The 23,847-nt window shown below is 48.5% G+C and overlaps 1 protein-coding gene across 1 annotated transcript in view; it reads right to left on the bottom strand.

Moving 5' to 3' along the window:
* Positions 1–75: 75 nt before the first annotated feature.
* The window catches only part of MYO10 (myosin X), a 211,565-nt gene continuing 187,793 nt past the window's right edge, over positions 76–23,847 (bottom strand). Inside the window, exons 29-42 of the mRNA XM_059416933.1 lie at positions 20,663–20,758; positions 17,593–17,686; positions 16,819–16,874; positions 14,986–15,128; positions 14,098–14,292; positions 12,465–12,622; positions 9,346–9,469; positions 8,551–8,848; positions 7,785–7,992; positions 6,829–6,965; positions 5,937–6,057; positions 5,090–5,542; positions 2,826–3,017; positions 76–1,549 (exon numbers count right to left, since the gene is read on the bottom strand). Coding sequence (XP_059272916.1) covers positions 1,448–1,549; positions 2,826–3,017; positions 5,090–5,542; positions 5,937–6,057; positions 6,829–6,965; positions 7,785–7,992; positions 8,551–8,848; positions 9,346–9,469; positions 12,465–12,622; positions 14,098–14,292; positions 14,986–15,128; positions 16,819–16,874; positions 17,593–17,686; positions 20,663–20,758 — 2,377 coding nt within the window. The 3' untranslated portion in view covers positions 76–1,447. The remainder of the gene's footprint in view (positions 1,550–2,825; positions 3,018–5,089; positions 5,543–5,936; positions 6,058–6,828; positions 6,966–7,784; positions 7,993–8,550; positions 8,849–9,345; positions 9,470–12,464; positions 12,623–14,097; positions 14,293–14,985; positions 15,129–16,818; positions 16,875–17,592; positions 17,687–20,662; positions 20,759–23,847) is intronic.

Below are 23,847 nucleotides of genomic sequence, written 5' to 3' on the forward strand. Positions count from 1 at the left end.
TTAAAACCAAACCAACAAGCAAACCCCGATCCCACAATGTATTTCAGGTCCCCCTGCTCAAGAAAACACACTCAGGATAGCTAATATCTTTTATTGTCAGACCTTCTTTGAGCCAACAAACAATTTCGCAGGGTTGTCCCGGAGAGGTAAGGCATTTTTTTTTTTCTTTGTGGGCAGACTTAGTTGGCCTAAGTCTTTACAACTTTTCCATATAAAAATAAAAGTCCAGGACCAGATTATTTTTCTTCTGGTCATAAACACTGATTTATTTACAGGCACCTTGTCGGACTACCATTATAATCTGGGATAGAGTGTATTTTCTTAAAGCGTCAGTCACGGTCCTTTCAAGATTTGCTCTCGCATCACACCCCTGGGGAATGAAACTTCTTTCCGCCACACCCAACGTGGTCATACGGTCATACGGTCACTACCTGCAGCGATACGAACTCGCCCTCAAAGAAAATTTCTTTTTAACTTAAATCTTTTAGAAACTAAAGACTCCAAAATGCCTTCATATAGTTCTAAAAACAGCATCGGAGTCAGACTGGTTTATAAAAACCATTATCTGTATGGGCTGCATATCTGTTTATAACACAGCAGACACAGAGTGCAGACTTTGCTACAAGTCATAAAACGAAACGGAGTCAACACATGGTTTCTGAAATACAGCAAAGACAGGAGAGTCCAGGATTCTGGTCTGTTAATAAAACCACCTCATAAAGTAACGACTGAAGACTAGAACTCTAAACTATTAAAATATACAGACAGACTGTTTACACCATTGCACATCCTTTTTTCCCTTTGCTTTTAATGCTCATGAGACAGTGATTAAAGTGATGAGTTTATGAACACAGGCATGCACAGGCAAGCTCAGACACTTGAAAGATGAAACAAAGAAGTTAATCCATGTCCGCGAAGAAGGCTGCCAGCAGCACTCCAGCTAAAATATCCTGTCCCCTTGGGCTCCCTCCGACCCCCTCCCGGCTCCCTCACCTTCCCTCCAAGTAGGGAAATCAGGCTGGGAGGTTAGTGCAGAATTGATGAATGAACGCCCCCTCCCCCGAGCTCCGCGAGTCTCCCCGAGGGGGCGGGGGCAGCTCCCTTCAGTAGCACAGTTAAGGTCAGTTAGTGTTGGGTCCACGCGTTAAGGCACTTCTGGCTGCTTTGGTGGGGGCCGGGGTGGGGGTGGGGGTCTCCTCTCTTTTTTAAGGCATGTGTCCTCTAAGAGTAGTAAAGCTTTCCAAACGGGGCCCACTGCTACGGTTGACAGCTTAGTACAGGGTCACGGAAGTGGAGAGGGCGGACGGCCCCTCGGAGACGCCTCCCTCCGGCCAGGGGCTTCCAGAAGGCGGGGGCAGCTCCGCCGGGGCTCTGCGTGGCACGGGCTCCGTCAAGGCCAGAGGGTCTCACGCACGGCTGCTCAAGACACGTCGGGTCCCTGGCGCCTTCACCTGGAGCTGCCCTGGCTGCTCACGGAGCGCGACGTGCTGTAGCGCTTCTTCACGATCATGCTGATGTAGGCCTTCATGAGCTTGGCCACGTCCACCACCTGCGGCCGAGGCACAGGGGACGTGCTCAGCGGGGGCGCGCGGAGGGCCGCCGGCTCATTCCCCCCGGGGCCCCCGCGCCGGTCTTGGCTCGGGTCCGGTCCCCAGCCGGACCTTCCGCGGCTTTCCTCTCCCCGCGGCCGGCGGGCAGGGGAAGCCTGGCTTTTCTGAACACGGTGGGTCGCACCGCGTGGTTCTTTCCCACGAAAACCACAATTCTGCCTGATGGACACTTGGCAGAGTTCACACATTCAAAACAAAAAACGCCACTCAAGGACACTGTGCGTGTCCTGAGGGCTGGGATGACCCCCCCTGATGAAAACACTGGCGATCGACCGCGCCCGCAGCCGGCTAGTAAGCCCCGGCTCACCATAGCGCCGTCGCCGCCCCCGGACACGAGACGTGGTGGCTGGCCGTGACCTCGCATTAGCCCCTTCCCGGGACGCAGGCACGGCCGCCCCCCCTGGGCCTGTCCCTCAGGCTGGCCTGCACCCCCTCACGGCGTCCCCGCTGCCTTGTTACCTCATTGTCCCTCCCCTCGGCTGGCACCGTCACTCTCTCTACCAGAGTCACCCAAACCCGGCAGCGGGGGGCCTGGAACCCTCCGGTCAAAGGTCCTGCCTCTTCCGTGTCCCTGCTCCTCTCCCCTTAGCCTAGTCCGCCTCCTGCCCCAGAGCCTCCTCCCGCCTGCTGCTCCGGCCTCCGGGACACCCCCTCGCCCGTGACCACACCAACAGCTAAGCCGGTGGGTCATTCATTTCCATTTTCCACCCTTGTGCGCTAGCAGCGTCCTACGTGGTGGCCTCAGCAGGCTTCTCCATTTATCACGACGAGGATGACATTTTAAGCTTTGGAGCAGATGGCACACACATTTAGAGGCTTTTTTTGGGGGGTGATTTTGGGAGCCAGAATTAGCTACGCCCAGGGCAGTCGTGGCCCTGGCTCCCTCCAGCTGTGAATCTTGCCGTCATCATCTGCTGATGGGCACAAGGCTTCCTCGCTCAACTATATATATTTTGGACATCTACATCATTTCCTTTCCTCCACGGGTAAGACCCGCCGGTAGAATGGAACCATATCTCTCGGCTGCAAAGGTACAGAAGAAATACGGGAGGGTTCAATTTTGGCCCTCAGAGAACCTACAGCTGGGGAGGGACAGCCATGCTGTATTTTCATATATTTTAAAGCAAAAGAGTTGAAATTATTCAAAGGCATCAGGAAATGGGGCATCGTTTCTCTCGTCAAGGTCACAAATGATATCCTTGGCTTGCCTCTTACCTCACTGGTTTCAAAGAGCAGCTCCCTCTCGTCGACCACGATTTTGTACGTGTTTGCCAGCGGCGCCCCGAAAGAGAGGATGTGCTCGTACTGGAACACTTCCAGCGGTCTTCCCTCCCCGCGCTTGTAGACCGACACGGCATCAGCACTGACGCCCAACCACAGGTCCTGGGGGAAGCCGCCTTCCTTGCACTGTGGACGAGAGATCATCAAGTAGCAAAAACCGAGGACGCGGGAGAGGCTGAGTCAAGCATTCTGGGCAGAACATGGTAGGCATCCAAGACCAGTCTGTGCCCGGGCAACTGAAATAGGACATGTGGTCTCTCCTTGGAGGCCTGACTGGTTTCTGACCAGAAGATCCATGCTGGGTGTTCAGAAAACCACTCCGTGAATCCTGACGTTCTGCTCTGACCCCCCCCCCCCCTCACATTGATAACCTGACTCTGCGGGGAGCCGACAGTGGCTCCCCCAGCAAACCCAGCAGCCTGGAGCCAGTCTCCTATCCCTAGCTCTGCCTGCAATCCTTTTTCAGATCACTCTTCCTCCAATGCAAAATCTAAGATCAGAGGGAAGTTTTCCAAATCACTCTGTGCTGAGCAGTTGTAAACTCTTGAAAAACTGGCTTTTAGACAAGAGGCAGCAGCAGCAGCGACCTGCAGTGTGCCTGGAGCTAAAAGGAATGTCACTGGCTTGGTGACAGGCTTCCCTGCATGGATTGGTGTAGGGGGAACAAGAACCCCGAGTCGGGCATAAGAAGCCGGTAGGGACAGGAGGGATGTACACGAGTGACACCGAGAAGAGGAGGTGTCGTACGAAACATCCGATTTACACCTGAAGACAAACCCCACTGGACCAACCAAGCAAGGAAACACAGCGCGCAATGAAAAGCCACGAGGAGATCTTGGAATGCATAATCAATTCTTAGATTTTTTTATACAGCCTTGCTTAAAAGTCATCAGATACCAAATACGCTGAATGGGATTGTGAGTAGAAAACTGTAAGTTTACCTAGGCCAGGGGGCTGGCAAACTTACCCGTGAAGGGACAGGGAGTCAATATTTTAGGTGCTGCGAGCCACAGGGTCTCTGCCACAGCTACCCAGTGCGGCCACGTTAGTGTGGAAGCAGCCAGGGGCAGAGGCAGGAAGGAACATTGCCGCGTTCCCGTACATCGTGTAAAAGAAGTGGCACAGAGATTGCCAGGCCTTGATCTACAGCACTGGAAGGATTTCCTTTCAGTAAATGGGTCACTTAAGGGGCACCTGGGCAGCTCAGTCTGTTCAGTGTCTGCCTTCAGCTCAGGTCATAGTCCCAGTCCTAGGGTCCTGGAATCGAGTTCCGCATTGGGATGCCTGCTCAGTGGGAGTCTGCTTCTCCCTCTGCCTATTGCTCCCCCTGCTGTTCTGATAGGTGACTAGATAAAATGTTCAACAATAAACAAATAAATGGTATACTTAAAAAAAAAAAAAGGGTATGAATCAGTACGGGTCACCGCTAATGGCTAAATTGCATTTGCGAAACAAATTCTTCCCTGCAAACAGGTATTCATGTGGAAAAAAACCAAATGTAAAATCCTAGCTGACCCCTGACAACATGAGTTTGAACTGCACGGTCCACTTACATGTGCATTTTTTTTTAAATACAGTAGTGGCTGTAATGTATTTTTTTTAGGATTTTCTCAATATTTTTTTTCTCTAGCTTTAGTGTGAGAATACAGTATGTATGTATGTATGTAATATCTAATGTGCAAAATATGTGTTAATCGACTCTGTTACTGGTCAGGCTTTCAGTCAATAGCAGACTATTCGTAGTTACATTTTAGGAAGTCAAAAGTTATTCACAGATTGTCAAACGTATTGTTCAAGGGTCAACTGTATCCAAAGTTTCTAATTTCATGTACATAATTCTAAACATTTTTTAAAAAATATTAAATGCTGGTTTTTACCAGCGCTTTTTGATTTAATCTATCTGTAGCTTCTGTAAGAAAGAACATAAGGTATTTAAGAAGAGGTGACCCCTTAATTTTCCATTCCCTGCTCACACTGAGAAAGCATTTACTACAAGGGAGGAAAACGGGTGAATGAGAGGGTGTGTTCATGGTGAAGTGTAGGGGAGAGTTGCTCTAACAACAGGGGGCGAGAAAGCAGAGGCTCCACCCAGCCATGCTGGGAGCCAGCAAAGGCCCCCAGCCCCACGTCCTCGGCCACAGCCACACTCGTGTGTGCTTTCGGGCCAGGCAATCAGAGAAGCAGCCGTCAGTCCTCACCTCCACGTCGAAGAGCGTCGACCCGTAGCCTGGCCACTCCTTGATCAAGGCCATGTACTTGGCCATGGCCTGCTCCTGGCTCATTCCCTGCAGTTTCTTCCATTTGTCAATGATATTGGCCCGCGCCGAGGACACCTCCTCCTTGACCCACATGTCCAGCATCTGTTCCTCCTCCACCTTCTGCCGGACGACGGCCCCTGTCCGGAAGCTGCGCCTCAGCGTCCCCTCCAGGAAGCTCGTCCGCCTCTTCTCCAGCCGCTCACACGGGGTGAAGCTTCTGGTGGACTGGCTGATGCGGGCCTTCAGCCTCTGCAGGGAGTAGACGTCCTCGAGGGGGGGCACGGACGCGTGCAGCGAGTAGTCCCCCTGCAGGTACTGGAGCCGCAGGGCAGCGAGAACCTGCAGGTTCTCTTCGGGGGCTGGGTAGTGGCCACGGAGAACCGCTTCGTGCGCCTAAAGGAGGCAGGCGGCAGTGTTAGGGGTGCGTGAACTGAAATCTGTCACCATTTCCCTCCAATGTCACCTTCCCAGACAACTATACCCACCCCCCCTTCTGCTGCTTGAAATCTCTCCCTAGCACAGGCGGCATCTAACATGTATTTCATCCCCGAATGTCTCTCTCCTCCCAGCTAGAACAGATCTTACTTAGCACAGGACCTCACACAGCACGCGTCGTGGTCTCATTCTAGAGACGCAGGAAGGAGCGGCCGCCCTGGGCATGCTGGGAAACCGCCAGGCCTCACGCCCCTCCAGACCAACCGCAGACTTAGGAAGAGTGTGACTGGATTTCAGGTCTGCTTCCCCCTCCCCCCCCGCAGAGGAACCTGTTTCTGAAAGTTCCTTCTACCTGTTCAAACATAAATGCGAATTCCACGCTGTCTTTCGGCACGTTGTCTGTGTCCAGGAAGCAGTAAAGTTTGAAGTAGAATTTCCAGGGCAGGTCCCCCACCTCTGATGTGGCAGCCAGCCTACAGACAGAAGGCAGGGGAGGTTCAGAAAGCAAAAGGACAAATGGCCCTTTGGTGCCACGAGGGGTTGACTTTAGATGACTCATTCCCTAACAACTGTATTTAGCCAGAAGTGAAAATCATGCTTTCATTTTGGTCTCACTTTAAGACAACAAACGGGCAGCCTTCAATTACACTGTGCTAACAAGGATTTTCTGCGGGCCCCAAATTAGTACCGGTTCAACATTATGCTCAATCCATAGAAAAGAAACAAAGGTTCTATCTTCATTCCCTTTACTAACCCTCAAATAAAGGACAATATTTACAAAAATTGATACAAATATTCCTGTTCAGTATAAACACAGCCTCCAGAGAAGCTTTTGAGCTACTTAAGGGTTAAGAAAGTCTTAGATCGAACATTACAGGTCTGAGAGACATAAAATGCAGTCTGAAAAGTGTCCGAGTTTGCCTGTGGCTGCTGGCCTATTTGGAAGCCAGTGACAAGTGAAAGGCCTACAATCTGCAAATTCCAAGACAGTGTGTAGAACAGGGGACTGAGAAAATGCGGTAAAAAAACAATGGTGAGCTGAACCTTATTTGAGACAGGGGCTTTATCTAGGAATCAAGATAAACAGGCAGCAGGGAGAGATGAGAAATTCAATGCGCTTCAACACAAGTAAAAGAACAGGAATTCAAAGGCACACTGAGAGCTAAAAACTGAAGCCAAAAGCAATCCTCAACTTTGCTCTTAATTTATTCCATCTGCTGGCATCCCAGGGAGACGGAACTTACTTCTCGAACTTTGCTAACACATCTGCGACGATGGTTCGGCTTTCAATGGCTTTATCGACGCTTCCGTTGTACTCAAACAAGGCAAACATGTTCCTGCTGTCCTCCATGGCCAGGCCTCTGATCAGCTTCTCCACCACCTGCAAGATACACCCTGAAGTCTTCAGCTTCCAGCATCTGGTTCTGGAATGTGGTTTCACAGTCCCTGGAGCCCTTCACCGGAGCCCCGAGTGAGCCGCTGGCATGTGAGGGTCCAAGGAGCTCCCCCACTAACACTGTCATGTGTGGTCACCCAGAATTTCCAAAGTGCTCTTTTCCCACTGTTCTCTGCGTATCAGGTTTCTCTTGTCTTTGTAAAAAAAAAAAAAAAAAAAAGAACACAGAGCATTTTGCCCACTGGTGGAGACAGATGCCGGACAAAGTTCCTGCAAACGCCCACTAGCAGGAGAGGCCCGCAAAAACTCAAGCCCTCTCTTTTGTCTGATACATTCATCAACTTCCAAGAAACAATGGGTTCCACTGATGTTTCTCCTTTCCACGCCAGAAGCTTTTCTGGATATTATCCCCTACTTCTTTTAGCCCATGGTTTTAGAATGCTAAATTTCAATTTTAAAAAAGGGGGAAAAAAAAAAGACAATATGCTCATCTGACTCATCACTGTAGATACTCGGTACAACAAACAGAGACCCCTCCTCACGGAGATGCTGCGGTCAGCCCACGTCCTGGCGGGCACCCCTGAGTCAGCCACACACTCTCTACCAGATATGCACCTGCCTCATTTTTGTGTTTCTACTCATGTTTGATAACGTATTTTTCGCTCTCTATACGTGCGTTTGGTTGTAGGTTACACCTGCTGCGCTGTGCACAACACAGCCACGCGGGAGCCTGCCTAACCGTGATCAGCCCTCCTGACTTCTGTGCCCTGGCAGTGAGGCGCCAGGCAGGGGCTTCTCCCTCACCTCCCCGGCCGTGGTGTGGGAGGTGATGGTGATCTTGCAGGAGCCTCCCCCGTGGCAGTACACCGTGGACGTCATTTCCTGCCTATGGATCAGGGCGTCGATTTCATCCCGCGAAGGCACGAACTCCCTGCATTTGGTTTTCTTGAGAGATTCATAAATGAAGAGGGAGTATTTTTCCATCTCGGTTCCTGGAAACTGTTCCCGTATCCTAGGAGACAAACACTTCACTGTTAATTGCTAGACTGAGGCTGGCTGGCGTCTGGGCGCCGGGCTGCTTTCAGCACTCGGAGGGCAAAGGACCCCCCTGAGGGAACCCCACGTGGTACAGAGCAAACACGGGCCACTTTCTGTGCAGGTTTTGTTTAAATTCAAGTAATGATAATAATAAAAAGTCCCAGAGAGCCAGCACTGGGCGGGGAGCAGCTCTGCTGCCAGCTTACCTCTGCCACGCTGCCCAGAGTCCTGTCTCATACTGTGGGATGAAAACCGTTTTTCCGTGGTTCATCAGAGTCCGAGTCAGACTCTCTCTACCTGTTTGATCCGAATCCCAGTACCCAGACCTGCCTCCTCCATTTACTCAGGTGGCAGTATTAAATGGACTCCACGCCTCGGACGTTAGGACACCACGCTGAAAGGGCCCCGGTCCCTGCCGCAGCCTTGTGTGGCTTGTTCAAGGGACCCGAGCACAGGACCACACCAGGCGTCCTCCTCCGAGCCACAACCTGGCGCAGCCCCCGCACGACCGCACGGCCCAGCCGTCGCCTACCTCCTCAGATGGAAGCGGAGGTACTTGAGGATCCCCCGGCTGGGCAAGAAGGTGCAGCTCAGACACGTCAGGATCTGCCAGCTGCACAGGTTGCCCACGCTGCCCGGGTGGGGCACTTTGGTGGTCTGCTTGATGAGCTGGCAGTAGAGCTCGTCCCGCAGCGGGCGCAGGTCGTGCCCCGTCTGCAGGATGCCCTGGATTATGGGGATGGGGTCAGACATGGACTCCAGCTGCTGCAGGGAATTGAAGATCTTGATGGCTTCGTCCTGAAGGGTGGTGTAGCCCTTGTCTTTGAGCACTAGGAGAAGCAGAACACACACAAGTTTTTACACAGGGGGTCTGGACACGCTGGAATCAGAGCAGCAAACACACACACACACGCGCACACACACACGGGGAAGGGATGGGGACAGACGGCGGCTTCGGGACACGGTGCTCGCCACGACCCTACACCTTCGAATCAGACAAACAATGCTGAACACAGAGGTGGGCAAGTTATGCTGTTTTGTTCTATAACCGAACTCCTTCCCTCAACAAGACGCTCGCTTAAAAAGTTGGCCTATTGCCAAACAGGTTCCCGCTTTGTAACGCAAGACATTCAGGATCTGGTTCTCTAGTAAATTCAGGCAACTCTGCGTCCACAGGGAGGGCGGGCATTTCCTGACCCCCTTGACCACTGTTCTTCTAGTCCAACAATGCTTACGTCACCACAAACAACACGTGCTGATCGGAAAGGAGCGGCCACGGAGGACAGAACGGTGTCGGCCGCAGAGCGCGGTGGGCCCCGGCACTCACGGTTCAGGTTGATGTCTCCGTAGGGCAGGGGCAGCAGCGGCGAGTGCAGGGGGTGGTGCGTGTGGCGGAGGATGGGGTTCCGCTTGTAAATCTGCTCCACCACGTCGGAGTTCAGGCAGTTCTCCTTGAAAACAGAGAACCCGCTAAAGCCAGCAAGCTCACCCAAAACACACGCGTGTGCAAGAACAAAAGCCTCTGTATTCTTTTTTTTTTTTTTTAAATTAAAATATTTTTTAGAGAGAACACAGGCAGGTGGGGAGGGTCAGAGGGAGAGACTCTCAAGCTGACTCCATGCCCAGAGAGGAGCCAACATGGGGGCTCAATCTCATGGCCCTGAGAATCATGATCTGAGCTGAGATCACGAGGGCAGGAGCTTAACCGACTGAGCTACCCAGGTGTCCTAGCAATCTGTGTTCTCCCACATGTGAACGTCTACCTAGGTGTCCTAGCAATCTGTGTTCTCCCACATGTGAACATTTTCCAGAGTCTAAAGCATCCAGGAGATGCTAGACAATCTAGTATTACTAATATCAAGCACGGGGGCACCGAGGTGGTTGGTTAAGCATCCTACTCTTGATCTCAGCTCAGGTCTCGATCTCGGGGACCTGAGTTCAAGCCTCGCATTGGGTTCAATGCCGGGCATGGAGCCTACTTGAAAAAACAGAGATAGTTTTAGGGCGCCCGGAGTGCTCGGTCAGTTAAACATCCATCTCTTGGCTTCAGCTCAGGTCATGATCTCAGGATTGTGAGCCTGACCCCAGAGTATGGCTTCATATTCAGTGGGGAGTTTGCTTCTCCTACTCCCTCTGCCCAGGCACTCTCTGGCTCAAATAATATTTATTTATTTATTTACTAAAAATTTTATTTATTTATTTATTTGACAGACAGAGATCACAAGTAGGCAGAGAGGCAAGCAGAGAGACAAGCAGAGAGAGAGAGAGATGAGCAGAGAGCCCGATGCGGGGCTCAATTCTGGGACCCTGGGATCATGACCTGAGCTGAAGGCAAAGGCTTTAACCCACTGAGCCACCCAGGCGTCCCTCAAATAAATCTTAAAAAAAATTATATCAAGCATGAAGATACCCACAATCTGCATTTGAAGACAAATCACAAGTGTGCATTTTTGTCACAACTCATTCTCTTCATTTCAAGTGTATATATTTTCCCATATTACTGAAAATATTTTCCCCAGAGATTATGCATATTTCCAAAAAGTAAAGTTCTTTTGCTATTTAGCCATCAGACACTTAGCCAAAGCATGCATTTTTATCTACAATTCGCTTAAAGAATACATTGTTTTGGGGCACCTGGGTGGCTCAGTGGGTTAAAGCCTCTGCCTTCAGCTCAGGTCATGATCCCAGGGTCCTGGGATTGAGCTCGTAACTGGGCTCTCTGCTCGGCAGGGAGCCTGCTTCCCTTCCTCTCTCTCTGCCTGCCTCTCTGCCTACTTGTGATGTCTGCCTGTCAAATAAATAAAGTGTTTAAGAAAAAAAGAAAAACATTACTTTGCTCTTTAATTGGTCTTCTGTATTTTTTCTATACCTGAAAATGACACATGTTGATATGTTATTAGACAGACGATTCTTCAACATGCCTGCCTTCTCTTTCTTGAAATTTAAGAGATCTTTTCATAGAAATTCATCCTGTACTTAGGTTCCTAAAATGTTAATTTGGGATTTTAAGAAGGCAAAGTTCCTTTAAGAACGTTAGATAAACAGAAAAGTTGGGAGGACAGGCAATGAATCATTCTATTGCAGTAATTTCCACTATGAAACTATTTTAATAACACCCAACTGAAAGCCAGGGGGAAAAAAAACTTCAATTATTTCAACAATTTTGTATGGACTTAATTAGGGCAACCTAATTTTTAAAAGAGGGTTGTTTCATATTTGGAAAATTCTATTACTCTTTTTAATGACAACTTTCAAATTAGAGATATAAGAATAGGTAAGTCATAGCTTTGAAGAGAACGTTCAGCTGATGAGTTTTCACTCCTTTCTCAGAAAAAAAAAAAAACAAAAAACTTCAGAAATAATTTTTTTAAATGCCAGAAATGAAATCGCTACCATTTAGCATCCTGGGTGTCATGGAGTTTGCAGAGTCTTGGAGAATAACGGACTTGGTGGAATTCAGCTCCAAACACCCAGAACACTACCTTGTGTGTGCTGTGACTTGAATTCAGTGGGAAATGATATCTTACAGACATATTAGACCCTCTCTCACCTCTACGAAGTCTGAGCTTGCCTCCTGGATTTGAGGAGCTCATTTCCTGTGATGCAGATCAACAAACACCTGTCTTATCATTCTCAAATCTTTTCTGTCACTGTTCCGGCTCTTTCTTTGGTATCAGAAATCTATCTGATGGATAACGTAGAGAAAGAGCAGTAAGAACAATCCCCTCGACCTGGTTCTGCATCAGGGACTGACCAGCTGTGTGAACAACGCAGCCGGAATATTCCATGTCTCCGTTTCCATTCCTGAAAAATGAGCGCAGCAATCTCTGTGCATGGCTCCCATGTAATTACTCGTTCAGTGTATCCTCCCTGAGCGGTTCATCTTTATAAAAATGAAATTACAATTTAACAAGGTCAGTGTTGGTCCAGAGACTTGGAAGCTTCCCGTGAGTTTGGAGGTGCTTAATAAAGGTTCCAGAGGTTTTCTAGACCCATCCAGGCTGCTGGTGAATCCCCCGTGGGCTCCAGGAACTCTCAGTAAGAGAATTACTGTGTTGCTCCTAGAAGGTCCCTACCCCGGGGCTGAAGGGTGACCTGTGGCAGCAGGACATCCCCACACAGATCACGCCAGGTCCCTCAGATGGGGAACCCTACACCCCAAACCACAGACCATCCTCCCTCGGTATGCACAGCCCAGCACCCGGGTTTGCCTGGGCAGCCACACCTGCCACACTCCTGGACACAAAGTACTTTTAGGGTCAAATTTCACTTAAGTGCTCGTATTTAGATTTCTAAAAGCCACGATCTTCCAAAAGAAAATTAATTGCAAGTTAGTTCTGATGATGTAATAAAAATGGAGCTTGACCGACATCTTGATGTTCCAAGAGATGGGGGGGTGTCTGCGAGCGACGGTGACACACCCCGGCAAGCTCGGTGGCCCCTTACCTTGATGTCCTGGATCAGCTGCTGGGTGGGCGTGTCGATCGGGGCCTTGGTGTCCGTCACATTCTGGATGGCGCTGGACCACCTGGTGGCCTCGTTGAGCAGCTTGGTGTAGAGCCGGTAGCAGTGCTTGCGTCCGTACACCGTGACGTTCCAGTAGCCTGTGGCCGAGCACGAGCACAGTGACGTCATTGCCCCCTACCCCGCCCCCAACGGAGGGCCCTTCCCCCACCGCCCAGCAACCCAGCAGCCCCCTGGTCAACCCAGCAGTCAATTCAGCAGCGCTCGCTGAGTTCCCCAGTGTGCCAGGCAACCCGTGCATCTGCCCACTGACTGGAGGAGCTTAAGGTGGAGGGGAAGACAAACACAAACCAGTAAAACCCAGGATTAAATACATCAGTGGTAACAGAGGTGCCTGGACGGCTCCGTGGGTGAAGCCTCTGCCTTGGGCTCAGGTCCTGGGATCCAGCCCCATGTCAGGCTCTCTGCTCAGCAAGGAGCCTGCTTCTCCCTCCCCCTGCCGCCCCCCTGCTTGTGCACTCGCTCTCTGTCTCAAATAAATTAAAATATAAATAAATAAGTGATAACATTTGCTCTGGGGGGAAAAAAAAAAAAAAAAACCCACACAAAAAAAACAAGCATAAACTAAGTTGCTTTCAAGGCTCTGGAACCAGAGTGAAAACGCTTCCTTCCCTTTCTGACACTCCTTATCCCTTCCTCTTTGTTTCCTTTCCTTAGACTCTGCCTTAAGAAAGCACTTTTGCTAAGCAAGGCGTCTGTGTGTGTCCAGAAACAAGCGATCCTTTGGAACAGAGGAACTGTATTAAAAACAAAAATCGGGGCGCCTGGGTGGTGTAGTCGGTTAAGAGTCTGCCTTGAGCTCAGGCATGATCTCAGGGTGCTGGGATCGAGTCCCACACTGGGCTCTCGCTCCATGGGAAACCTGCTTCTGTCTCTCCCTCTGTCCCTCCCCCTTGCTTATGTGCTCTCTTTTTCTATCAAATAAATTTTAAAAATCTTACAAAAGCATAAAATCACAACTAGCAATAGAACCCAATCAAGAAAAATTTTCATAATACTGATGAGAACAAAACTAAGCTAGCATGGCTGCTTTTTAATCTACGAGGTTAATACGCTCAGGGACAGTTAGGATTTAGCCTTCCTGGGCTGCGTTAGGAGTCTCATGACACAGAGATAGAAAAGATGAAGAACACAGCACAGGAAAAGAGAGCTCACCACAGGGCAATCTTTGTTTTTGTGCAATTGTCCTAAGAACATTTGTGTAACTCAAGTAAGCAGGACCTCTTTACTATGTTTTTTGTTTGTTTGTTTTGTTTTTAAGTTTTTATTTATTCACCTGAAAGAGACAGTGAGAGAGGAAACACAAGCAGGGGGAGTGGGAGAGGGAGAAGCAGGCTTCCCACTGAGCAGAGAGCCTGATGTGGGACTTGATCCCAGGACACTGGGATCATGGCCTGAGCTGAAAGGCAGACGCTTACTGACTGAGCCACCCAGGCATCCCTTTACTATGGTTTCAATACTAGGTGTCCATGGAGCTAAGCCCACCCGGCTTCAGCAGATCAACTCCCTCGGTCTGAGCAAAGCCAGGCTCGCCGCGGGCACGTGGCTGCGTTACCTGTCTCTTTGAAGATCTTCTCATCGGGAGGCACCACCGAGCAGAGGCTGTTAAGGACCAACGTGCCCAATTTCAGAGCGTTCTTCTCGGAGCTCTTGTAGTAATCCAAGGAATTGTGGGTGAGCACAAACCACCGTTTTTTGAGTTTCAGTGAAGACATCTTCGGACTGTTTTTTACTTCTTTGTGCAACCACCCTGAAAAGATGAAAATGTCAATTAAAAACTATCAAAAGAAACCCCCAATACTGGATCCTAATCTGCAGGATGCTTCCAGATGGGTCCCATTTCTACTTACGGGCTGGAAAGGGTCACGACCACGACTTACAAGATTTTTTTTTTTTTAGTCATTTTCCTTATAAAGATTTTTTTTTTTTTAAAGATTTTATTTATTTATTTGACAGACAGAGATCTCAAGTAGGCAGAGAGGCATTCGGAGGCAGAGAGAGAGGAAGGGAAGCAGGCTCCCTGCTGAGCAGAGAGCTGGATACAGGACTCGATCCCAAACCCTAGGACCATGCCCCAAGCCGAATGCAGAGGCTTTAACCCACTGAGCCACCCAGGCGCCCCTATAAAGATTTTTATTTATTTATTCGATAGAGACAGCAAGAGTGGGAACACGAGCAGGGGGAGTGGGAGAGGGAGAAGCAGGCTTCCTGCTAAGCAGGGAGCCCAATGCGGGGCTCGATCCCAGGATCCTGGGATCATGGTCTGAACTGAAGGCAGATGCTTAACGACTGAACCACCCAAGCGCCCCTCTTACGTGATTTTTTTTAAAGCAACCTCAGAGTCAAAATTCCTCAGAAAAGCCGCCCCCGTGGGAAACGCGGCAGTACCTAGGCAAAGGGAGACAGAGGCCCCCCGACCAAGCAGAGCGGCGGTAGCAGTCACCTCTCACAATGAACTCCTGGCCCTCCACTCTGGTGTCCCCCTTGGATCTCTGCAGCAGCGTGATCCAGTGGTGCATCTCCTCTGGGGTATCCGCATTACAGTGGAGCACCCGGTTGGCCGTGATGATCACAAACGAATTGGGTCTGAGCGACAGGGCAGGAAGGAAGCAGAGACTTAGCCCCACCGGCAGCATCACCTGTTTGAACCAAAACCAAATGCCTTTTTCCTGGCGGACGGTCACAGGATCGGAAACCGCAGCGCCGTTCGTCCTTTAGGCTAAGGTAACTCTTGCTCACTTCTGCAGGATTTATTTATGCCTCATTAACCTTTAAACTTGGAGCCACACATTCTGAAGGTCCGGGGAAAGGGAAAAATTGCTTCATGCAAAACTTTCCAGATGACACTCGGTTCGGAAAAAGCTAAATGAGGTGACGGTGGGGGAAATTTTTTTTTTTTTTGATGCTTCTCCAAAGTAAATTTCTTTCTGCCCCTGGGTATTGCCTTGGATGATATTTCTGTGGGTTGGTAATGAAATGTCAGACACCAGTAATAAAAGAAGATCAGTAAATAGGTGTAAACAGAACATCTTCCATTATGCTGGCTACAAAAAGTCACCTGGGTCCATGTGTTCAAAGCAATTGAACTAAGCCTCATTTCTGTCAGGGATAACATAATAATGGAAATTTACTTTCTGCCTCATCTCTGTCTGGCAATGGCCCACGCCTCTCCGAGGCCCTTGCTCCTACTAATTCCTGCACCTAACCGCTTATGCTAGGGACTGAAAAATTTCTTGCAAGTTTTCAAATGTTTACAGTAGCTCTTTAAAAACAAAAGATTTTTCTATAGTTGGGAAGGGAGAAAGGAGGGAACTTGATGGAGAGAAGGGCCTACAGCAATGGAAAGTTCTACGCACAGATCTTCACGTGCCCTGACTGCTGGAGCCTCCTTCAGAAGGAGACAGATGGAGACAAGGTGGGAACTTGACCATCAGAATAAAATCTGGGCTACTGACGGGACACACTTGGTAAAGTCCCCGAGCCAGGTGTAGGATGGTGTAGGGCGATCCTAGAGACAATGGGTCTGTGGTTCAGAAGAGCCTCTGTCAAGGGGCAGATGGAGACTCCAGGGAATGCTGCCCAGTGGGCAGCATTTTTGTCGTCAACTGGAGTACATTTCTGTTCACTTTCTAAAGCTTTGTTCCTAGACGCAGAAGCCGTTTTTGATTCCTACTCAGGATTCAAACAGACAGCAGCAAAGAAAAATAGATAAATACAGACAAAGGTCAATGGTACAGACTCCCAGGGGCGTCCACAAAGACGATGTGCCTTCAGAAAACAAAACCAAAACATGCTATCTTAAGGGCACAGATAAGGTGGAAATGTCAAGGAAAAATCTTTGTGGTTTAATTTATTAATGCTCTACACATAAACTGCAATCAAAGTCCTACTTGAGTTCATTATTAAGTTTAGAAAGGGGAAGACACCCTTCTCTGTGCTGGAATACTGGTTTGCTCAGCAGGCATTTTCTTCCTCTGGGAATCCTGGGTCAACCTCTGTATCTGAATGAAGAATATTCCTCGTGTGTGTATGTGTTTAACTGAGTGTTTAAATTAGCTTCCATGGTCTCCTCCAGCATCCCAAGGATAACCCAGAGAGCAAGACTTCTGGATATAAACCTGGCCACGAAGAAGGCAGCCTGGGACTGAGCAGGTGCAACACGCAGCCCTGAATCATTTCATGGCCCAGGAAAGAGGACAGTGGCCCAGAAGCAGAGAGGGCTGGGGGAGCCTGCCGACTGCTCATTCCTTCTGCTGAGAGTCACATCCCAACTTACCGATCGGGGCTGTCAGAGGCGCAGACGGAATCAATCAGCCCCACATCCAAAGTGCCCTGAAAAGGAGCAAAAATCGGGGGAAGAGAATCTATCAGTACAGCGCACATGACCATGACATCCTTTAGGTTATGGCTCTCTAAAGAACCAAATAAACACTTCTCCTTTCTATGTTAACTATAAAATAATAGTTATCTAAGAAAGGTCCCCCTTCTGGTGGTGAGTACCGCCTCTAGACAGGGCAGAATCTACAGTTCTCTCATTTAAAAAAAAAAAAATTATAAATTAATGTTGTCTGTTTTTAGAATACATTAGAAAGTATTTCAGACTTCTCTCTACAGTACAAATCTTCTGACTCACACTAGGATCCGTCCCTAAATTTAGACTCAGACCCCGCTAAGAGACTTCGATCTTACGGTCTTCTTAGGAGAAAAGAAAACTTGATTTCTAGAATACGACCGTATGGTTCTGTATGCGTCCAGGATAGAGTGAAGACCGGAAGAACACAAGTCAGAATTCCGAAGTCCTTTGGAGGGAGGTATGATACGCTTCTAGGATTTCATGTAATTCGGGATTTTCTTTTTGGTCCTTTTAATGGTTTAAAGCGGGAGGACTGGAATCTATTACTACTTGTGATCGTCTTCTACTAATTCTGTATTTCTGCATGATTTTTAAAACATTCCTTTAATTGTTACACTTTTAGTTAAGGTTGTCTAGGAATTCCAGGGCCCCTTGCCTCCCTGGGACACCTCCCTCCACCCCATGATGTTCACGCACCACGGCGTTTTGCGGGTTCGCCTGCTCGTCGTGCATCTCCCGGATCTCCTGGTCGGTGGACGCGTGGACCTGACTCAGCACACTGAACCACTGGCTGTGGGAAGGACAGAGAGACTGTCAAAGAGGGGCTAGCTGCTGGACAGGCACCGGGGTGACCGATGCCCTTCTCTGCATTCTCTGCGAAAGTGACATTTCCTCTAGCAATTTCGTTTTTAATCTGCCGACACTACTCATGGGGTAAATGTGGGTTTCTGCTACCAACAGGCAAAGGTTGAAGAAACAGGCAATGCCTTTCGCTATGGCTGCTGCAGTTTCAGATCAAGGGGAGACCCTCTCCTCCAGCTGCCCCAGGCTTCCGGACACTGAATAATGAGGATAATGAAATCCTCAGTTCCACCCCAAACACTTATACACCAAGGATCTTTATTGAAGGTATTATCTATAACCTACGAAATATTCAAGTGCCTTTTCTTTAAAAACAGGGATGCCTCCATGGCTCAGTCGGTTAAGTGACTGGCTCTGGCTGGGGTCATGACCCCAGGATCCTGAGATGGAGTCCGACATCTGGCTCTCTGCTCAGTGGTGAGTCTCTGTCTCCCTCTCCAAAGCTCTGTGATCTCCCCCATTTTCAATTTCTCTCAAATAAATAAATAAAATCTTAAAAAAAAAAAAAAAAAGTAAATTCCAAGGTAAGAAGGCCGATGATGGTGGAGTGCCACCTCAGGATGCCCACTGAGGTCAGTCTTCCCTACTCACTCCCAGGATGGGGTTTCTGACCACCTGATAGCATTTCTACCTAAGTAAGAATAAAACCATAGGAGAACTGCAAACAGAAAACGATCGCTGGAAGTAGAAAGTGGAACGCTATTTTGACCGGAGAACTCTTCTATTCTCACCCAAAAAGAGTTTTCTCATTTGCAGCCTCATTAGAATCAGACGACAAAGGAAAACAGATCAACCCCAGAAAAGTCAAGCTGAACAAAAGTCATGATGGAACTAGAAACACAATACAGGCTTGAGCAAAATGACCACAAATAGTCACATATCCATGTGTCCGTCTGTCCATCCATCCATCCATCCAATCCAACATTGATCAACCAACCATAAAACGTAGGAGGTGCCAAATGTGAGATGCTAGGGACAACCCCCTCCTGCAAGGGCTAATAAGACATACAGATACGCTCCTACTAAGTATGGCACAGGTCAAGTACTTGGTGTCTATGATGGGATACTTAAGCCAAAAATGTATACCTATATAGAAGCCCAAGTCATGTATCTATAGCAAAGGATCTAAGGATCTAAGGAATATCTTTTCAGATATTCCTAAAATCTGTCTCCAGTGTTTCCTAAAGGAGAAAAATGTGACCAAGAGCTTGAAAACACACAGTGTGTACAGAGTCCCAGGGAAACAGGGGAAACATCTCAATATAAATTTGCTTCATCAATTCTGATTGACTCAAAGTCAAGACTTAAGTCACTGCTTTATGAAGCTCAAAAATGTTTCCCGAATCCAACATTGAAAAACACATATTCAAGACGTAGGCCACATGGGATCACACACACCCACACACACACACACAAATAAAATTTGCTGGGCTTTCATCCTATTCAGGTGACACCCTTAAATTGACAGATTTCTCCTCCTGAGTCAGATTTAACTCGATCTGAAAAGGAATTTTTAAAGTCATGTTTTACTGGCCAAGGGAAGAAGTTCTCCGTTAAACTACTACAAATGTTGGGGTCCCTGGATGGCTCAGTCGGTTAAGCATCCAATACTTGATATCAGCTCAGGTCTTAATCTCAGGGTCCAAACCCCGTACTGGCCTAGCGTGAAGCCTACTTGGAGGAAAAAAAAAAAAAAAAAAAAGTCTTCAATGTTAAATTTAGCAAGTTCATTATGGCCCAAAACAGAGAGGATGGCTCTGGAACGCTGGGCCTGTAATTCAGCTGGAAAGCCGTGGGCATTCCACAGACCACAAACACCCACGGGCGGTCTCTAGGAGTCCCAGATGGAATGAAGGGGCTGTAATTCCAGGTTTGCTTGTTTTTCCAGTCTGCGTCATAATTTATGGATCCAAGCATGGTTTTAGTTTGTTCCCATGGGAAGAATTATTTTCTTTGCCCTTAAAGCTGCTCCCATGGTGCTCTATGGACTGAGACATCCAAAGGGCAAAGGGGTCGCTGTGAAAGGCACTGAGAATTCATTACAAGATCTGAATGATTTCAGAGGTCAAAAATAAAGGATCTAGGCCAAAGATGCTCTCCGGCCTTGCTCAGAGGAGAGGACAGATACCTCCAACACAGTCCTGTGGCTCCTAAAGCAGCAGGAGAAAACAGATTCTTTGCTCTGTCTCATCCAGTGTGTGGCCGTGTGATCCATCACACCGGGGGCCAGACAGCAGCTCTCCTGTTTGTCCACATCTCCCACAAGGATGGGACCCCGCCTGGAGTCTAGAAACGTGAGACCATTCGATCCAGCCAATGGACACTGACCCCACTGTCCTTTGAGCTCAGTCAAAAAATAAAGCTCTTTAAGAAATGTAAGAATCGTAATGCTTCCGTTCAGTGAAACTGAGCTTTTGTGACTTTACCAATGATACTCCCCTTTGTCACATCTGAGTCTCCTATTCTGTAAAATGCGGGTCACAGTAATAATGGTAACAACGCTATTAACCTTGTAGGGCAGCCGTGAGAATTAAATGGGCTACTCTATGGGAAGCAAACACAAGCTATGCTCAGAAGCTTCCAGAGGGTGGGCTTTCGGCTCTGTGCTGTTGCATGATTTACATACACTGCTGGGGACAACAAAAGCCTAAGCCAAGATAACAAGGAGTCTGTCTAGTGGCATTCAAAGCTGGAAATCCTGGCCCTTGTTTCTTGGACACCTGAGCCCAGTGACAGGTTCCCCGGGGGACAAGTACGTCCATCTCATGACTCGGTTCTTCACCCGTCCTAACAGAAAAGCCCAACTAGACAGTCAGGTGCAGTCTCTTCAGAGCCGGTCGGGCAGCAGGCAGGCCTCAGCGGGAGCGAGGATGTCGTGTGCGGGCAGCCAACGGCCGTGCCTCACCTGGCATCTTCTGGGGACTCGGCGATCAGGTGGAAGGTCCTGTCGGCCATGATGATGTCGATCCCGTTCTCCTTGCTGGTGTTATCGATGATCTCTCTGCAAAGTAGCAACAGCAGCGAATACAAATCAGGACCACAGAATCCTTACGAGTAAGCAGGAAAAGCCACTTCACCCAACTGACGACAGGGTCGGAAACTGTAACCAAATGATCAAACACCAACTTTGGCCTTGCTTTTTTTTTTTTAATGATAAAGATCCCTGTGGCCTCAAGCTGGGGGTCGGCGGCAGAGGGAGGCGGCTGGGCTCCTCTCTGCTTTCAGACAGAGGAAGGCTCAGGCCGGGGTAGGTGTTTCCAGACTACTGGAGGGAGAAGTCTCTCTCCGCGCTCCGCCCACCCGATGCCCGCCGGCGCTGGGGCCCTAGAAGGCTTGGGGCAGCCGCCTCCCACCCGGCCCCCACCCTCAGCTCCTCGGTGCGTTACAATGGCAGAACCCCTACAAGGTGACGAGCATCGCTTGAGCTCTTCCCGGTTCCTCATGGCTTCTCACTACAGCTTAAGGCCTCGGCTGACACCTGTGACATTCTCCACCTCGTACGGACATATGATTCCCACTGGGGTGAAGGCAGGGTTTGGGTGTTTCTGGATCTCAACACCATTTTGCTCTCATCTCAACATACCCTAAACAACACTAGACGTGTAAAATCGGAGGCCCAGATTAATAAGATGAGGGTAAAACACAAGTAGATGTTGGCATGGAACCAGAGAGGGGTCAAATGGTTGATGAAGAAGGGTCTTGGGGAAAAGCCAGCTTGCTTTTTGCCAACTAAAGTACTGTAACTCTTCACACTTCAATATGCCTTTTATATCTACACAACTAAACAGTCTAACTAGTTAGAAAAATAAGTATCTTAGAGCTAGAATCACTAAGATGAGATAAAATATTTTTAAAACTCAAGATGGTGAGAATTCCTAGAGTAGTCCAGGACACCCTTTCTGAGCAGGAAGCAAGAGGTGACAGATGGGCAGGAATCAGCCAAGCTTCGGGTCATGGTGTTCCCTGAGCAGGACTCCAGGGAAACCGTTTGGACCATGTTACCCTGGACCGGCCACTCTGCCACTCTGGAACTCGGCGACCTTGTGTGTAAAATGAGAGGTGAGACGGTGATCTAGATGGACGCGGGGTGGGGGCTGGAGGCTGCTTCCTCCGGGGTGGGGGCCAGGGACTTGCACTTGTAAAAGGCTTCCCTGGAGAGGCAGTAATGGTATTGTCAGGATCACGATGCACAGAATCTGGAAACTCTGTAGGATAAATGCGGCGGCATCTTCAATGACAGCAAGTGCGTGAAGAAAATGATGGGGTTGTGTATTGTATAAATTACGAGAGATTCGGGAGATCTGTTGCTGGATGAGAAATTATAAGCCTTAACAAGAGCACCATCACAAGACAACTGGGGAAATTTGAGCAATGACTGGAGTTTGGATGATTGAGAAGTTCATGTTACTTCTGTAAATGCTGTCACCATAATGTGATTATATATTAAGAGTCTTAAGCGCTAAGTGTATACTAAAATATTTAGAGACAAAATTGTCAGGACCTTGCTTTACAAAATACGGCCTGTAGGGGGAGCATGTGGGTGGGATTAGAGTTGAAACACCCGCCAAGGGGGGGGGGTAAATTGAAAGTGGCAGAATGAGTACATGGATTTCATTGTATTCTTCTGCCTACTTCTGCATAGGACTGAAATTTTCTGTAACAAAACATTTCAAAATAGAGTGGATGCTTTTAATTAATGTCAGTAAGAAATCTTAATGTGGTGAAACCCTTACAACTCCTGGCCCTCCCTCTGCAGAACAAGACAGAAATGGCCAAGTCAGAGCTAAGGTCTCCTTAAAACTGTAATTTTCACAAAGCACCTGGAGAATAGGGCTTTATATTAAGCAGCACAGAGCAAGGTGCACGAGGATTATATACTAATTTCCACCAGTGAAATTTCGTCTCTGCCCTCCTCCTACGAGCTTCCTGGCAGTTGTAGGGGAGCCTTCTACGGAGCGAGAGGCTGAAGCTGTGTCAAGCTGTGCAGATTTCTTGTAGGATTTAATCTCACGGCCCACCCCCCTCACACCCGTGCAGGATGGAGCATGGGCTCCTGAGAAACCCAAGCGGCAGCCCGGAGGAGCCCGATACTCTGCTGTCTGCATCTCATTATTTGCCCTTAAAAATTAAATGCCTAGAACACCTTCTTTATTTAACCTCCCACACTTTCTAATAAATCATGTTCTACAGTTGCCGACGCTGATTAGAAACAACACTCCATTTTCAGGTCTCATGACTTCAGGAGTTCTTCTGTTTCAAAGCTTATTTTACCCATTTTCTAAATATGGTGATTGCTTGATTTTGAGTGGAGTCATGGCCACAGGTTATCCCCAAACTTTTAATGCGTAGTATCAAGTTACCCTGCTGCCGCTAAGTCCAACAATTTCCTGCAAACCTTAAATGTTTAACTCAAATAAAGGTCCTAAGTAGTCCAGTGCTTTGATTATATAAAAGGGGGTCAGAAAAAAGGGGTGTGTTGAATTCAAAGCCCGGTTCTGTTCCTCTCACTGCTGGGAACAACAATGGCTCGAATATCCCATGTGGGTAAAAAATAAAGGATTCCTTTCAAAAACCATCTCTAAGGTGTAGGGTACTCAAAAAGTTAAAAAACAAAATGAAGGTGGTCTAAAGTTACAACCTTCCAGTTACAAAATAAGTCCTGGAGCCACCATGTACTGCATGAGAGAATCAGTTAAGAATATAGTATCACCGATTTGGAAGGTGCTGAGAGTAGATCTTTAAAGCTCTCATCACCAGAAAACACATGTGTTAACGTCTGTGGGGCCAGATGTTAACTAGACTCCCCGTGGTGATCATTCTGCGACGCACCCAAAGGCAGAGTCACTCCTCCATCCATCTGAAACTCACGTGCTGTATGTCAGTAACACCTCAAAAGCTAAAGCAAAAAACCCAACACCTCCAGATGGGCAGTCTGGTTCCACCTTAGCCATCTGCTGTGGTGTGCTGACCAATAAGAGGAGAAATAGATTCTTAACCCACTGTTGAAGATTCGCACGGTCCCTGCACACAACCAATTGCACCCCCACCAGGACCAGCGGGCACCTTACTGAGAGCCAAGGGTCTGAATGC

The sequence above is a fragment of the Mustela nigripes genome, chromosome 12 (genome assembly GCF_022355385.1).
Source record: "Mustela nigripes isolate SB6536 chromosome 12, MUSNIG.SB6536, whole genome shotgun sequence".
Lineage (NCBI taxonomy): Eukaryota > Metazoa > Chordata > Mammalia > Carnivora > Mustelidae > Mustela > Mustela nigripes.